We start from the raw sequence: 16,904 nt of genomic DNA on the forward strand, positions 1-16,904 counted from the left end.
GCTCAACATCTGCAACACGGAACACGTCGTTTCCTTTCCCTGCTCCTCTTCACACAAGGTTCCCATCTCAAAGCATGGCAGAAACCTGGGGCTCTTCCTTGGGTTCTCCCCCTGCCTCCCTCCGCACACGATCTATCCTTAAGTTCTATTGATTCTACTTCCTGGATATCTCTCTTATTCAGCCACCTCTTGCCATTTCCATTGTCACGTCTTTGGTGCAAGCTACCACCATCTGTAGCCTGCCAAAGCTTCCTAAGTGGCCTCCTGGCATCCCAGAGGCTACCCTCCCATCCACTGCCCACACAGCAGCCAGTACGTGTGACCTTTCTAAAATGAAAATATGTTTGAGTTGCTTATCTGCTTAAAACCCTTCAATGGCTTCCTATTGATGCTAGAATAAAGTGCAAATCCCCTAATATGCTCCACAAAGCCCTTTATAGTCTGGCTCCTGCCCATCTCTCCATGCTCGCTTGGCACCTCTCTCCTTTCTAAGCACCAGCGACATGAAATTCGTTCAGTTCCTCTAATAGTCCATGCTCTGACTCTCTTCCTGTCCCCAACATATCCTATTTTTCCTGCCAGGAACACTTTTTCCCCTTCCTGAAAATTCTTATGCCAAGAAATGATTATCCTGAGCTGGAAGGACAGATTCACATTGATAATGATCATTATTCCACATTGCATGTATACAGTCTTCTATATGTGTTAATAGTTTTAGCTATATCCCTGTAACTACAAGAACCATAGTTTGCAAACTACAATTCTAAATAGGACTGAATTTTGGACAATAGGACTGTCTTAGAACATTTTGGCTTTATATAAGTCCCATTTTTTGTAGAAGTGGACATTTAGAACCCTGGACTTCTCCCATCAGGGACAAGGGGCTGCAGTAAGATTCCAAAAGGACTGAGGACAGCAGCTGCTCTAGGTACACGTCACTTGATGGGGTTGAGGGCAGGCTACCCCAAGTTGTGCTACTCTAGTATGAGGATTATTTTGAGCTGAAAACAATCAAAGCCCAAAAGACTCAGGAAGAGCCCCTGAACTTCCCCTTTACTTCCTAAAAGAATTTAAGGTAGGAGGACTGTCCCAGGAAGAAGCTATCACCATAGATAACTGTAACAAAGTATTGAAATTAGGAGTGGTAGACAGGGGGAGCCTAGCAAAGCTGTTTGATCAGAGTCCTCTCTGTGTCCCACTGTCTTTGGATGGCCCAGCAAACACTAACTCTTTTTGTCTTCCTGTGAATTATCTTACTTTCCCTCAAGGAAAAAAAAGCCTCAGACCCCCAGCTCCTTCTCCTTAGTCCAGAATATATATAAACCTCACCTTGCCTTGCTGTCTTTGAAATTCTTCATACTTAAGTGAATTCCCCAGCCGCATGTAATAAATTTGATTTTTCTCCTGTTAACCTGCCTTGTGTCATTTTAATTGCCAGCCAAAAGAACCAAGGTGGGGAAGGGGAAATTTCCCCTCTCCCTCACACAATGGGCTTGATATTTAGTCCAGTGTGTTGCTGAAGATTAATCTTGTGCAGTTTTCTTATGCCTGCTCAGTGAAGGGGTGCCAAAAACAACACACACACACACACACCCCCCTCTATGCCCTTTATAAGTGTAAATCATCTTTGAGGCACCCAGAGGAAGATCTGTCACTTGAAGGAAGGAGGAGCAGAGAGCCCTCTACTTGCCCTTACCTACCTCAGGATATAGCCTTATTGTCCAAGAGCAGGGTGTAATTAAGCCCTTTGTCAGGGTTAAATAGGAAAAAAACCCATTCCATAAGGAGGAACAGGAGAAGTGGTTCCAGATTCAGAATGAATGGACATGGGTACCTAGACCAATTTGAACCCAGAACTCCCGGGGCAAGTGGCCTGGGCTGTGTGGTGGGATTTGAGCACGTGGGAACCCCAAGTAACAGAAATCGTTGGCAGAACTTACCATGAAGGCAACGAGATGATCTTCCCTGAAAGATCCCTTAAGGGCATTATGCTAAGTGAAATAAGTCAGACAGAGAAAAACAAATACTGTATGATCTCACTTATACGTGGAATCATAAAAAAAACCGACTTACAGAAACAGAGAACAGATTGGTCGTTGCCAGAGGAGGCGGGGGGAGGATGGGTTAAAGGGTGCAAACTTCCAGTTATAGGATAAATTAAGTCACAGGTTGTAATGTACAGCATGGTGACTATCGTTATATATACTGTACTGTATATGAAAAGTTGCTGAGAGTAGAGCTTAAGAGCTCTCATCGCAAGAAAAAACTTTTGTTAACTACGTGAGGTGATAGGTAACTAAATTTAGTGTGCTGATCACTTTGCAATGATCATACATTAAATCACTATGTTGTACACCTTAAATACAATGTTATATGTCAATGATATCTTAATAAAAGTGGGAAAGAAAGATCCTGAGGACTGTGAATGGACAGATCAATAGCGGCCCAGCATCAGCTGCTAGAATATCTTGGACCTAGTTGTCAACGGCAGCGCATGGTGGCCTGAGAGCAAATGGGGCAATGACAAAGGCATACAGCCCTGGCTCTTGTCGCCTGGGGATGGAAGTCAGCAGCCTCTCCGAAGCCCCCTCAGGGTTTCTGGCCCTTATCACAGCACCAATTTTACACCTATTTCTAAACTCTTCTGTTATTATGGAAACAATATGCTTAACTGGGAGTTTGTGAAACCTCTTACTGGTTTAGTCAAGATCCCACAATGAATAACAGACAGAGATTGAAACCAAAAAAAAAAAAGAAAAAAGTGACACAGTAAAGATGGGTGGTACATTGTGCCGTTAAAAACAAAGAAATAGAGGCGAGAAAGGAGAGACCCATGGGGCTCATTGGCCCATGACAGTCAAAGACAGTTCCCTACAATGTTTTGATGGTCTCTGGTTCTGACTGGAGCCACTGGAAGCTATGCCAAATCACGTTAAGTCTGCATAAAGTGAGGTTTCTGGACAGAGGAATGTGACACAGAACCAGGGCAATGTGACTAGACCCCATTATCTCAGTGCCTTTGATAACATACTGGAGAGCAGAGTGGGGTTGTGAATCGACTGAAATCTTCCATAAATGGACTCTAAATACAGGCTACATAACTTCCAAAAACTCCCCAGAGAAACTCCTATTATGTACACGGAAGGGGGAATGAAGCCAGTCCCATCTGGCTGGGTGGAGAACACTCTCTGCTTAGTGAAACTTCATGGTTCTTGTGTTTAGTGCCAAATGCATGTTCATACTAGACCAAGGCCCTGCACACAGAGGTGTAAGTGTACGAGTTAGATGGTGCAGGCAGTGCTGGGGAATTCTTTGTCTCTAAAACATCAAAACCACAAGGCAAGATATTAACAAGGTTATCATTTTTATAAAGTCCCTAATGAGTTATGAGCCAATATTCTGATGAACGTCGGTCAGGGTTGCTAGAGCAAAATAGAGTGACTTGATCTTTTTCCATTAGCCTTCTATCATTACACAAGCTAAAATCAAGAACAGACTGAGATGCATCACTAGTGACTTTTGCTCAGTGGCACTGACACTCTCAGGGAAACCTCAGAACTTTAAAGTAAATGTACAATGACATTATTAGGAAATACAGTAAAGGCACAGATAGATGAGGTGACTCAACTCAAATGTCACCTGCCCAGAAAGGTCTCCCCTGACAAGCCTTCTCCCTTCTTCCCTACGTAGTAACCTCTAGTCACTCTGTAACACATAACTTTGATAACTATCAAGTTATCTTGTGAATTTGTACGTATGTTTGCCCCTCTTTCCTGTTTGAATGTAGACCCCAAAGAGGGGAACTTTGCATGGTTCATTACTCTGTTCCTAATACCTTCATAGGCTGGCACAGAGTAAGTCCTCAATAACATTTGACTGGTTACCTTCCCAACTGTCAAATAACAAAGAGCTCAATTATCCGTACCTGAAGGTTTTGCAGAGTCCAGAAAAACCAGCATTCACATCAACATCAAAAACATCACATAATGGGGGCTTCCCTGGTGGTGCAGTGGTTGAGAGTCTGCCTGCCGATGAAGGTGGACGCGGGTTCGTGCCCCGGTCCGGGAAGATCCCACGTGCCGCGGAGCGGCTGGGCCCGTGAGCCACAACTACTGAGCCTGCTCGTTGGGAGCCTGTGGTCCACAATGGGAAAAACCACAGCAGTGAGAGGCCCGCGTACCGCAAAAAAAAAAAAAAAAAAAAAAAAAAAAAAAAAAAAAAAAATCACATAATGGAAAGAGAAATCTTTTTTGTTATGGACCCAATAGTAATTAAATCGGTACGTAGAGGCAACACGGTCTGAAGCAATGCAACCAAGTGTGGTCCACGGACTAACAGCATAAGCATCCCTTGGCAGTTTGTTAGAAAACCAAAATCAGGGCCCAGTATCAGCATATCTGAAGGTGGATCCCCCCAAAAAATCTGTTCAGCAAGTTTTCCAGGCGATTCTTACGTACCCTAAAGTTTTGAGTAACTTCTTCAGAAATAAAGGTGAAAATAAACAAGAAATGTCATAAGGACTAGGATTTTGTCAGGGACAATTGGTACATTCTTACTGTCACTGAGATTTTTAAAAATCAGGAAAAAGGAAGAGGAGGAATTATACTCAAAATTATATGCATGAATATGGTGCTCTGTCTACATGTGCCATCAGATACCTACTCCACGTCCTGTTGCGCTGAGGCTTCCCTGCCCTGACTAAACAACCAGCAAGCTGGCCGTGCTCTTTGTGTGCAAAACCCTCACTTCGTTCGATTTCCCTCTCCTTCCAGAGGCAGCACCGTCCGTGGCTCTTTCTAGCAATCATTCTAACAGATGACTGACCAGACCAACTGAGAAAGGGCAGCCGAACTGGGGACCAGAGGGCAGCCGTGCCATACCATGATTTAGATGTCTGATGCAGTCACTCAGGAGAGCACTGAACTTCTTCTGGTCAGCGGCATCCTGGAAGCAGAAGTAGCCATGTCTGAGGAATGGCTGCCACAGGTACACAGGGAATTCCTTGGGCAGGACCACAAAGGGCTGCGTGTTCTCCTTCTCACTGGACGCTGAAGAAACATGGAAAACACAAGGATGTTTTAAAACGTGTATCTCTCATTTAAAATATTTATTTCAGGCTGTGAAGGTTTATTTCCGGCTGGGGGGCAGCCAACGCGATGGAAAGGCAGTGTGAGATGTCTTCACGGGGTGGGGGGGAAAGAAGAGTTTAGCTTTACCTGTCTCACTCCAGCAGGTGGCCTCACCTCCTATCCACAGGGACAACCAAAGCCATCAGTGGACATAATCTATCTCAACTTCCTCACCAGGAATGAGCCACAAACAGAGCTCACTTCTCCCTACCGGTGCTCGGCAGATGATGCGTCTACGTGTCAGGCACTCACCCTCCTCTCCCCCAGGCTCCCATCCCACCAGGTCTGCTCTCTGCCCTGCACTCTCTCCCGCCTCCTTGTCACTGCTACCCTAGCATTTGCTGCTTTGATGCCATCAACCCCTATTCTCACCCTAGTCTTGTTCCTGCCCCACTAGCCCCAAAACCAAATTGCCTGTTACTAATGTCATCCTGACTGCCCGCCTATGGCTTCTTCCTTACCCACCCTTTCAACCCGATCGGAAACATGTGATGCTGTCAATTACCCCTTCTTTTGAAAACATTCTCTTGACTTCCAGGGGCACCTCTCTCCTCGTATCCTCCATGCTTTTTTTTTTTTTTTTTTCCCTCCATGCTTTTTAAAAATTGTTTCCCCTTTTCAGCTTTATTGGTTCCTCTGCCCCTTCTCTCCACCTCCCTCTTTAAGTGTTGGTATTTACCCTGTTCTGTGCTGGATTCTGCTCCATTCTCATCTCTACTCTCCTGAGGTGTCATCATTCTTCCCATGACTTTGCATATTGCTTCTGCAATTCGTATTTCCTTTTCCTCCTTCCTTTCCACCATGCTTTCGCATAGAAAACTCTCATTCGTCCTTCAAAAGTCAGTTCAAAAGCCACCTCCTGGGCTTCCCTGGTGGCGCAGTGGTTGAGGACCCGCCTGCCGATGCAGGGGACGCGGGTTCGTGCCCTGGTCTGGGAGGATCCCACATGCCGCGGAGCGGCTGGGCCCGTGAGCCATGGCCGCTGGGCCTGTGCGTCCGGAGCCTGTGCTCCGCAACGGGAGAGGCCACAACAGTGAGAGGCCCAAGTACCGCAAAAAAAAAAAAAAAAAAAAAAAAAAAAGCCACCTCCTCGGGCTTCCCTGTTGGCGCAGTGGTTGAGAGTCCGCCTGCCGATGCAGGGGACGCGGGTTCGTGCCACGGTCCGGGAAGATCCCACGTGCCGCGGAGCGGCTGGGCCCGTGAGCCATGGCCGCTGAGCCTGCGCGTCCGGAGCCTGTGCTCCGCAACGAGAGAGGCCACAGCAGTGAGAGGCCCGCGTACCGCAAAAATAAAAAAAGCCACCTCCTTGTTGGCACCACCCTCTGCCACCAGAGACAGAGTTGGGTGCTCCCTACCTTATTCTCCCAAAATAATGTAATGATCTGTTTTCATGTCTGATACCCACACTCAGAGTGAGAGACATAAAGTGAGATAAGCCTCCCCAGCCAAATAATTTTCCCTGGGAAGCAGAACCACTGCCCCGGAGCTCCTAGAGGATGGAGGTTTCATCTTACTTATCTCTGTATGCTCAGCCCATAGCAGAGCCATGGGACCTAGTAGATGTTCTACTACGGTTTGTTGAATGAATAAATGTGCTGTGTTGTCCTAGGAAATTTTAAAAGCCTTAAACAATGGGACTTTCACCTCTTCCTTCAAAGTCAATTCCAAGAAACTCATGTTAACCCTTTATCATTCAGATCCCCTGTCTAAACTTTATTCCCCTCCGTGCATTCCAGTTCTATGATATTGCACTTGGTTAAATGAGCCCCAGCTTATTTCCAGAGTCATGGAAAACAAGCAGAAGAAAAAATTAGTTCTGTGCTCTCAGCCTACATAATGGGCACAAACTCAAGGAAAGCAACGGAAGAGGGGCCCAGTAGGAGGCAACTGAAAGCACCGGGCATACCAAGAAATGGATCACAACCATAAGGAAGGCTCCAGAACTGAGTCTTGCTCCTGGCAAATGAATGAATCAAGATTGGCTTAGATGAAGAATAGATTTCCTGGGGCATATATTGGAATTCTGTTTCTGAAGGTAACAGAGTCAAATGCACTAGGAGCACAAACTCTGGCCCACCAGTCCCTAGCAAAATGCCTGGCACATGATAACATAAGAATGAATCAACACATGAATGACAACAAATGAATACATGATTCAATGCTGTAGTAGAGACCTCTTAGTTGTAACACATCTCTATTCTCTCCTCTTTCTCAGTAATAAAACCCCTGATTTTTATTTCAGCAAGTGCCTGCATACAATAAAGACTACATTTCCAGCCTCCATTGCAGTTTGGTGTGTCACTGCCACTAAGTTTTGGCCAATGAAATGTAACCTGAAGTGGCAGTGAGACTTCCTAGAAGCATCCTTAAGGAGAGGGAATGTGCCTGCCTCCTCATCTTTTCTCCTTCCTCCTGTCTGGAATGAGAAAGCCATGGCTGAAGTTCCAGCAGCCACCTTGGACTATGTAAATCTGGGCCACAACCCAGAGATAAAGGGGCAGAAAGCTAAAAAGAGTCCCTGACATTCATGGAACTGCCACACCAGCGTGTACTGGTAATACCCAAATATTTTTAGCAAGAAAATAAAAACATATGTATTTAATTTGAGATTTTTGTTGTGTGCAACACAGTAGATTCTAGCTAATAAAATGCCAAAAGGATGAATCATTTTAGCAAAACATGGGACCATTTTTGAACATCATCTTAGCACACTACTGTGTAAAGAAGACCTATATTGATAAACCTCCAGTGCTTTACCTCTACTCTAGTGAGGTTAATTTCTCCCATCTTTATTGTGCCTTTATTCTTTCCAATAAAATTAGAATCACACTGCTGTTAACAGTGTGATTCCTGTTAACATAGTTTTGTGAAAACACTCTCCTTGCCCTTTCCAAGATGTCACAATTTTGTACAAACAACTAAAAGCAACATTCACCACTTACATTTTAAAAAGCCTTAGGAAGCCCCATAAAATTCATTCCTATTAGCCTCTTGTTATCACTCATTTAACATTTTATAACAATTTTCCAGATACTATTAGTCTGCATTTTTTCTGAGTTGAGTTATAAGGATATCACAAATGATCTACTGTAGAATATTCTATTTTTAAAACTGAGAAGGGCACAACATACAATTTAAAAAGTATTTGAAATGTCCAGTCTGAAGCCCTGGGCCAAATGGCACTAGTCACACAGGCCTTGTGTTTTTTATTCCTTTTCATTCCTTCTGATATATTTCATCAATAAATCAATAAACATATTGTCAGTTCTGACTGATTTCATTGGAAAGTTCTTTTGAAGTGGTTCTAAAGAGTCAACATATTGGCATCCCCATTTCTAAGTGGCAGCTCCAAAGACAAGATAACATGTAAGTAGATGTTAAAATATAATAATATGTATAGTGTACATAAAGTGTTGTTTTAGCTTGAATTACTTAGTAAGAGTTTGTTCATCTAGGTTTATGGTTCATGTACTAATCCTATAACAGTGTCATTAAAAACACTATGCTGGCTTCCCTGGTGGCGCAGTGGTTGGGAGTCCGCCTGCCGATGCAGGGGACGCGGGTTCATGCCCCGGTCTGGGAGGATCCCACATGCCGCGGAGCGCGTGGGCCTGTGGGCCGTGGCCGCTGAGCCTGCGCGTCCGCGGCCTGTGCTCCGCAACGGGAGAGGCCACATAGTGAGAGGCCCGTGTACCAGCAAAAAAAAAAAAAAAAAAAAAAAAAAAAAACACTATGCTAAGCATTCTGCACTGAAATAACAATTGATAAAATAATTTTATATTTTCCCCATAAATTCCAGTGAAATGATTATACCTATTAATAAGAACCAGGGCTCTCTTCAAGAAACTAAGTAATTACTGTGCAGTGTGATTTACACAAAGCCAGATGGTGTTATTACATTATCCACAGTTCATGAATCGCTATGAAATGCTCTATTTCGTCTGAATATTATCCATCACACTCTCTACATGGAAAAAGTGAAATGAATGAGAATCAAAGTATGTTAGAGCTGGTAATATCCTTCTAGATTTTCAATTTCAAGGCCCTAGAACTGGGAGAAACAGAAATCAGAGAGGTTCAGCAATAGCTAGGGAAAATGCTTGATAAGCGTCACAGATAGAACTAGATAAAAATCCAGCCTTCAAATTCTCAGTTCAATGCTCTTTTCATGGCAGCATTCAGCTATTGTTAAAGATATGCTAATTAATGCAATGCTTTTTTGCACAGTAGCTATGAGTTACTGTAATGCTTGTTAAAAATGTTTTGTTGATTTAGGATATTTTATTGCATACCATCCTAAAATTAGAAAAATAATATTCTCTGACAGGTCTTACTGAAAGATGGGATTATACATTTCACAGACTGGGCCCTACATATTTATTTCTGCTGTCTTGTGTAAAGCTTGCAATATATTCCAAAGCTTCAGGATGCCTGACCAATGGCATATTTTCCATGTGCTAGAAGCACAGTGACTGACCTGTGTATTACCAAATATGATTTAAAGTAACAGAATTGTTACAATGTTTACCTGAATTAGAGAAATTATATCTTCCATTTGCCTATGGAGAATGTGTGTCTAGCCCAGGGTTTCTCAACCTTGACAACTACTGATATTTAATGCCAGATAATTCTTCATTGTCAGGGGTTGTTTAGCAAGCATCACTGGCCTCTACCCACTAAATGCCTGTAGCACGATCCTCCCAAGTTGTGACAACCAAAAATGTCTCCAGACACAGCCAACTGTCCCTGGAGAGTGAAATCATCACCCCTCCCCTTGAGAAGCACTGATCTAGTTAAACAAAACATGTTTAGGAATTTTGTCTTGGGAAGGAATGTTCAGCAACTCACCAATGGGGTCTGGGAAATGCCGATCAGATAATAAACCGTATTCATCTTCTGAGGTTAACACCTTGCCACCAGCTGGAAGAATTCGGCTTTTAGGGGGAGCTCCTCTCTGATAGGCCTGGGAAAGGAAAGGCATAAATGAGTGGAATTTTTCCTCATTTGGATTTTTGGAAAATATCAGGAATATTAGAAATAGACAAATATACTCAGAGATAGAAATTCCCACACTATGTCAACGAGTAAGAGCCATTCATTCAAAAAATATGTTTTGCACTGGAAGCCTCTGTCAGAGAGAGCAACAGGACTTGCCCCAGGACCAAAAGGAAGAAAGGCTATTACACTTTCCACTGGCTATTTTTAGCTGCCGTGATTGGGTCAGGGAAGGTCACATGACCTCAGCATGTCCAATCAGAGTGAGTGTTAGGGTTTGTCCCAGGGCCAGCAAGAAAAGCTCTTATAGTTTCCACTGGCTATATCCTAGCTGCAGTGATTGGGTCAGGGTCAGTCACATGACCTGATTCAATCCAATCAGAGTGAGCTTCAGGCCTTGCAAGAGGGGCTGACAGGAAAGCCTCATCTCTGACAGGCGGTGAGGACAGGACACCACCACCATCTTGTTACTGTGGAGGACTCTGAAGGAGCCTGACAATGGAGATTGTGGCCTGTTAGGGAAGTCAGGCTGAATGAAGGCAAAGATTTGAGATGGAAGAAAGAACAAACAGTTCTGATGTCACTGGAGCCGTGGATCCAAATGCGCCTGAAACCAGACCTGTTTTGTGGAGATTTCAAGTCAGGAGCCACCAATCTCAGCCCCTTTTTCTTCTTTTTTTTTTTTTATCTTAAGAAGAAAATTTTTTTATTGAAGTATAGTTGATTTACAATGTTGTGCTAGTTTCAGATGTACAGCAAAGTGATTCAGTTACATATATATATATTCTTTTTCAGATTCTTTTCCATCATAGGTTATTATAAGATGCTGAATACAGTTCCCTGTGCTATACAGTAGGTCCTCGTTGATTATCTATTTTATGTATAGTAGTGTGTATCTGTTAATCCCAAACTCCTAATTTATCCGTCCCTTCCCCTTTCCCCCTTTGCTAACCATAAGTTTGTTTTCTATGTCTGTGAGTCTATTTCTGTTTTGTAAATATATCCATTTGTATCATGTTTTTAGATTCCTCATATAAATGATATTGTATATTTATCTTTCTCTAACTTACTTCACTTAGTATGATAATCTCTAGGTCCATCCATGTTGCTGAAAATGGCATTACTTCATTCTTTTTTATGGCTGAGTAATATTCCATTGTATATATACACACCACGTCTTCTTTATCCATTCATCTGTCATGGACATTTAGGTTGCTTTCGTGTTCTGGCTATTTAAATAGCGCTGCTATGAACACTGGGGTGCATGGAGCTTTTCAAATTAGAGATTCTCAGGATATGTGCCCAGGAGTGGGATTGCTGGATCATATGGTAACTTTATTTTTAGTTTTGTAAGGAACCTCCATACTGTTCTCCATAGTGGCTGCACCAATTTACATTCCCACCAACAGTGTAGGAGGGTTCCCTTTTCTCCACACCCTCTGCAGCATTTATAATTTATAGACTTTTTGATGATGGCCATTCTGACTGGTGTGAGGTGATATCTCATTGTAGATTTGATTTGCATTTCTCTAATAATCAGCAATGCTGAGCATCTTTTCATGTGCCTTTTGGCCACCTGCATGTCTTCTTTGGCGAAATGTCTATTTAGATATTTTGCCCATATTTTGATTGGGTTTTTTTTTGATATTGAGCTATATGAGCTGTTTGTATATTTTGGAAATTAATCCCTTGTCAGTTGCATCATTTGCAAATATTTTCTCCCACTCTACAGGTTGTTTTTTCATTTTGCTTATGGTTTCTTTTGCTGTGCAAAAGCTTATAAGTTTGATTCAGTCTCATTGGTTTATTTTTGGTTTTGTTTCTATTGCCTTGAGAGACTGACCTAAGAAAATATTGGTATGATCTATGCCAGAGAATGTTTTGCCTATTTTCTCTTCTAGGAGTTTTATGGTGTTAGGTCTTATAATTAAGTCTTTAAGCCATTTTGAGTTTATTTTTATGTAGGGTGTGAGGGTGTGTTCTAACCTCATTGATTTCAATGCGCTGTCCAATTTCCCCAACACCACTTGCTGAAGAAAATAACTTTTCTCCATTGTATATTCTTGCCTCCTTTGTTGAAGATTAATTGACTATAGGTGTAAGGTTTTATTTCTGGGCTCTCTATTCCATTGATCCATATGTCTGATTTTGTGCCAGTAACATGATGTTTTGATTAAGTAGCTTTTTATTTTTTTGGCTGTGATCATGTGACCAGCTCTAGACTAGACCAATCACTTCAGTCAGGGTAGAGCTTTACCTGACCTGATGTAGGTCACAGCCCCTCCTGGCCCCAAGGGTGAAAAAAATGTTTTGCGTCCTTACTACTTGTGGGTAGTACTTTAATACTTCTGTGTGACGGTCACAAGATGGTAAATCAGAGTCCCTAATCTCAGGGAGATTCACTGTAGATATGTTTCTCAGAGGGGGTGAAACGTAATCTCAGTAACTTCAGAAATTCTGTACCACACTTATCATTTCAGGTGCTAGCGCCTGAATCATTCTAATAACCAAAAGGATGATGATGCTTACAGACATTTACCACACAAAATGCTTGGAGACTAATGACAAATGAGACTGTGGGACATGTAACTTCAGTTATGGTTGCCAAGGATTTTTACCAAAAAAAAAAAAGTAACCATAATAAAATATGCCACCACTTTGCCTTCAGGCATGAGACTGTTTTGCAGTAAAATGATCTGGGATGGAAGTGTAATATCATGACATCAGAACAAATTCCGGCCAGCAGACAAAAATCTCTGCTGTTTGAGAAATGTAAAAGGGGTGCAGAGCATCGCTAAAGCAGTGAAGCAGTTGGTTAAACAGATATACTCACATGGACATGCAGATAAGATAAAATGTAAAGTATGTGCATCTGATGCGAGGGCACAAGTCAAGGGAAAATTTTGAGACTAACAAGCTAAAAGCAACTTGAGAACTGAAACTATGAAACTGTGGGACCCAAACTCTGGAGTGTACTCTTGGGAATAACTAAAATAATGTTGATCAGGGCCATAAAATCAGAGTAACAATAACACATTCTGCATCAATAAGATAGTGACTGAAGAAACCCAAACAAAACAAACTCTTGTATACCTAAGAAGGTTGTTTTCATTCTTGTAAGAATTACTAATCAACTGCTCAAGCACATCAGGACCCAGAGCAGAAGAAAGAAGAATCCAAAATGGTGTGATTTTGAGAAAGTCTAGGAACAGGTTGATTCAGACTGGCCTCAAATCTGAATTGTGTTATCTGTGAAAACAGGCCTAATCTAGGCTTTAATAAACATTATATATTTAACATTTTAATAAATGTTTTATATTTTATATATATATATATTTTAAAAATATACATTTAATAAACATTATATATTATATTATTTAATCCTCAAAACAGCATTGTGAATTAGACATTATCTCCATTTTATAAACGAGAAAAATGAAGCTCAGAGAGGTTAAGTAACTTGCCAATGACCCAGTGGTGAGTAGGTGACAAATCCAGGATTCATACCTGGGTTTGTCGAGCCCCAACGCAATAGGAAGTAGTATAGGAAGTAGGAGAGAATGAGAATGCTCATTTTTTTTCCTCCTCAATTACCAGCCAAAACTGGATTCTCAATAAAAGAATAGGCAGTTTATAGATAGATACTTAATGTATAACTCTTAGGTGTAATTTTTTTTAAAAAACCTTCTGTAATTAAAAAACAGGATATCATTAAAACTTTAAGGAATTATGGCACACTGCATGGGCATTTTTTTTCCAGTTTAAAAAAAAATTGATTATTACCAAATTCAGTGACCATATCTTAACGATTGGAACAAGTTCACCTGAAAATGATGAGCAAAGTAAAGAAAGCAATATAGTCCATAAATTGCAAGTTGAGGAAGCAAGCATAAAAAAATGAAAAGGGGAAAAAAAACACCAAAATTTGATTCAAAATGAAACTTCCATTAGTGCCAAATGTGGTGAAAACCTTAATAAATACAGAGTGAGTTCTCTGAGTGCTTCCTCCACATTAGATAGTTGTCATACTGACAAGTGCTCTATATTGGGCTCTGCCAGCACTTGGCCATATGCTAAGGGCTTCAATGCATTCATGTCTTTAATTCTCACACAACATTGTGATGAAGGAATCATGCTCACCATTTTACAGATGAGAAAACTGAGGCTCAAGGAGATTTACAACTTATGCAAGGACACATATGTGGTAACTGGTAAAGGTGTGATTCAAAGTGCATAATATTAACCATTAGGCTATACTGCCTCTTCTCAAGCTTCCCTGAGAGAACAGTATAATGGGATGTATGAAATCTAAAGTGATTTGTTATTATTATAATTATTTGTACTGTATTGATCATTTGCTTCAGAGAGCAAATCAAATGTTGACTAAAATCCTAAAATAGATAAAGCAGAGAAGATATTGCCTTAACACATGTTGAAAAGAATAAGACTACCCAAGAAAGCACTTGAGTACTGCCTGGTAGGTGGTATAATAAGTTTGTATTATATTTTATTTCTATTTTCCATCAAAACTTGGAAGGAGACACATTATCTGTCAGCCTGAAGCCTCTTCCTGAAGGTTTAGCATCAGGGGTAATTACTCAGAGTATTTGCAGAGGATGTCCTGACTAGTTTTGAACTTAGAGTGAAGAGTACAGAGTTTTAAATATGTTACGAACTTTAACCCATAAATAGTAACTATTCATTTCAAAGGGAGCTTGAGAATCTATGTAGACTGAATATGTGTACAGTATGAGATCTGGAAGGAATCAGTGGTATCATTCAGCCTCACACTCTAGTTTAATGGAGGCCTGAGCTCAACTTTAGTTTTCCAAATTCTCTGCCCAATGTTCTTTCATTTATACCACACTACCTCCCTTGATGGGGAAAGAAATGGGAACCATTTCAAGAAATAAAAACTAAGGTCCTCTCAGGTGCTAGACACTGTACATATGCCATCTCATCTCTCCACATTTTACAGACAAGGGAAAAAATGAGATAACCAGGAAAAAGCTAGTGAAAAAAATTCATACGTATAAGTGAAATAAAGTATGTGAAAAGTTCTGAATTTTTAGGAACCCATGCAAATCCAATCACAATCTTAATAAATAATTCCTCCGCCGCAGAGGAGGCTTAAGAGTGGGAAGACATGGAGACACAGAGCAGAGAGGGAGAGATATCAGGGAGGTGACTAAGACAGGCCTCGAGGCCCAATGATCATAGGAAAGGCTCCCGCACTGGCCACTCAGTATAACCTTCTATCTTCACACTCACTCCAATTTCTTGTTCAAAGTCTACGTTGCCCACTAGATGGCAAGCATCTGTCTAATCTACAGTGATATGTCTAGAACCTACCATAACCCACAATAAATATCTGTTGACTGAAATGAATACCTGAATCTGTTAGTGCTCATAGAATCAGTCAGTCTCAAAGGAGAGGGCTTGCCAGTCAACCCAGCCAACATTTAAGAAAATTGCAAGAATCAGTGGTAACAAGGAAATGTCTTACCTCTTTGTTCTCATAGCTTTCCACAGCAAAGTCATTTTTAACCACAACATATCTCTCCTTCCATTTCTTTATGTCTTCAGCAAACTGTGATAGCTCTGCTTCATACAGAACAGTTCCAGGCTCCAATGGTGGCTTAAATAAGATGAATGCAATTAACTGTCACAACAAAAGATAGCATATCATGCTACCACTAAGTCTATTCACGGTATTTCAAGGAATATTTTCAGAAACTATCTTGTGCTGAGATCCTGGGGAAACTGTTGCTTCCCCCCACCTCCCTCCATATTTCCCTTTCCTACTTCTCCTGACCAAATGCAAATATTTGTCTTATTGATATTTTTGTGATTTGCATCCCCTTCATTATGCTGCAAGAACAGAAGCATATGCTAGAAGGGATTATAGTAGCAAGGTTATGCTTTGCATACCTGTGGCACTTAATAAATCCTTGGTAAACTCTGTGGAAGAGAGGGAGTGAGGCAGTTAAGTGTAAGTTGTGGACATCTATCCCAACACCCTGAATATACCTCAGGGTTAATTCCTGAAAAAATAGGGGAGTTAACAGGCTGTTCCCCTCTTTGTCAACCTTCAGGGGCTGCCTCAAGAGTCAGTGTTCAGTGGTTTCCCCAGACCCAAAGATCTGGGAACCAAGGCTAAAAACACTTAACTCACCTTTGTGCTCTTCAAGGAGACTCTGTTTACTCTCTAGTTAAAGAACAAGCAGGCAAGCCAGCAAAACTTCATTCTACCTCTTCCACTTAAAGGTCTAGGGATTTCTCATTCATAACCCCGGCTAAAAGCCAAGTCATCACTGATTTCTCTCTTCTATTATTTGTGCTGTAGGGAAGTCTCTGTTAGATACCTAGTTAGGTCTTCTATTGGGCTAACCGTGTAAGGGTAATTCCCATCCTACCTCATGTATTATCTCAAAATATAGGAATGGGCCTCCTGTCTTTCACGTGTCACTGACTTTGCATTGATGTTATTCAAACACTATAGTGCCTTTAACACAATATTGTAAACCAACTATACTTCAATCAAAAAAAAACCATAGTCCCTTTAGAAGCTCATGCTTCCCCTTTCAGGCAAAATTTACATGAGCCATACAGAGAAGAGTGATATGCTAATCTTTTTAAGAATCTGCTAAGGGTTGAAATAAATAGCCTTATAAATTCCAGGGCTTAATATTGAGGCAGATAATGAGGCACTCTCCTATATGGACTCATTAACACGTAAAAGAGGACCTCACTCTCTTAAAATGAGACTGCAACCATATA

General features: G+C 41.4%; 1 protein-coding gene across 1 annotated transcript in view; it reads right to left on the bottom strand.

Moving 5' to 3' along the window:
- NIBAN1 (niban apoptosis regulator 1) overlaps positions 1-16,904 on the bottom strand; it is a 171,590-nt gene that overhangs the window by 79,629 nt on the left and 75,057 nt on the right. Inside the window, exons 3-5 of the mRNA XM_059040608.2 lie at positions 15,631-15,762; positions 9,978-10,092; positions 4,881-5,048 (exon numbers count right to left, since the gene is read on the bottom strand). Of these exons, the coding sequence (XP_058896591.1) occupies positions 4,881-5,048; positions 9,978-10,092; positions 15,631-15,762 (415 nt within the window). The remainder of the gene's footprint in view (positions 1-4,880; positions 5,049-9,977; positions 10,093-15,630; positions 15,763-16,904) is intronic.

The sequence above is a fragment of the Kogia breviceps genome, chromosome 1 (genome assembly GCF_026419965.1).
Source record: "Kogia breviceps isolate mKogBre1 chromosome 1, mKogBre1 haplotype 1, whole genome shotgun sequence".
In the NCBI taxonomy this organism is placed as follows: domain Eukaryota; kingdom Metazoa; phylum Chordata; class Mammalia; order Artiodactyla; family Physeteridae; genus Kogia; species Kogia breviceps.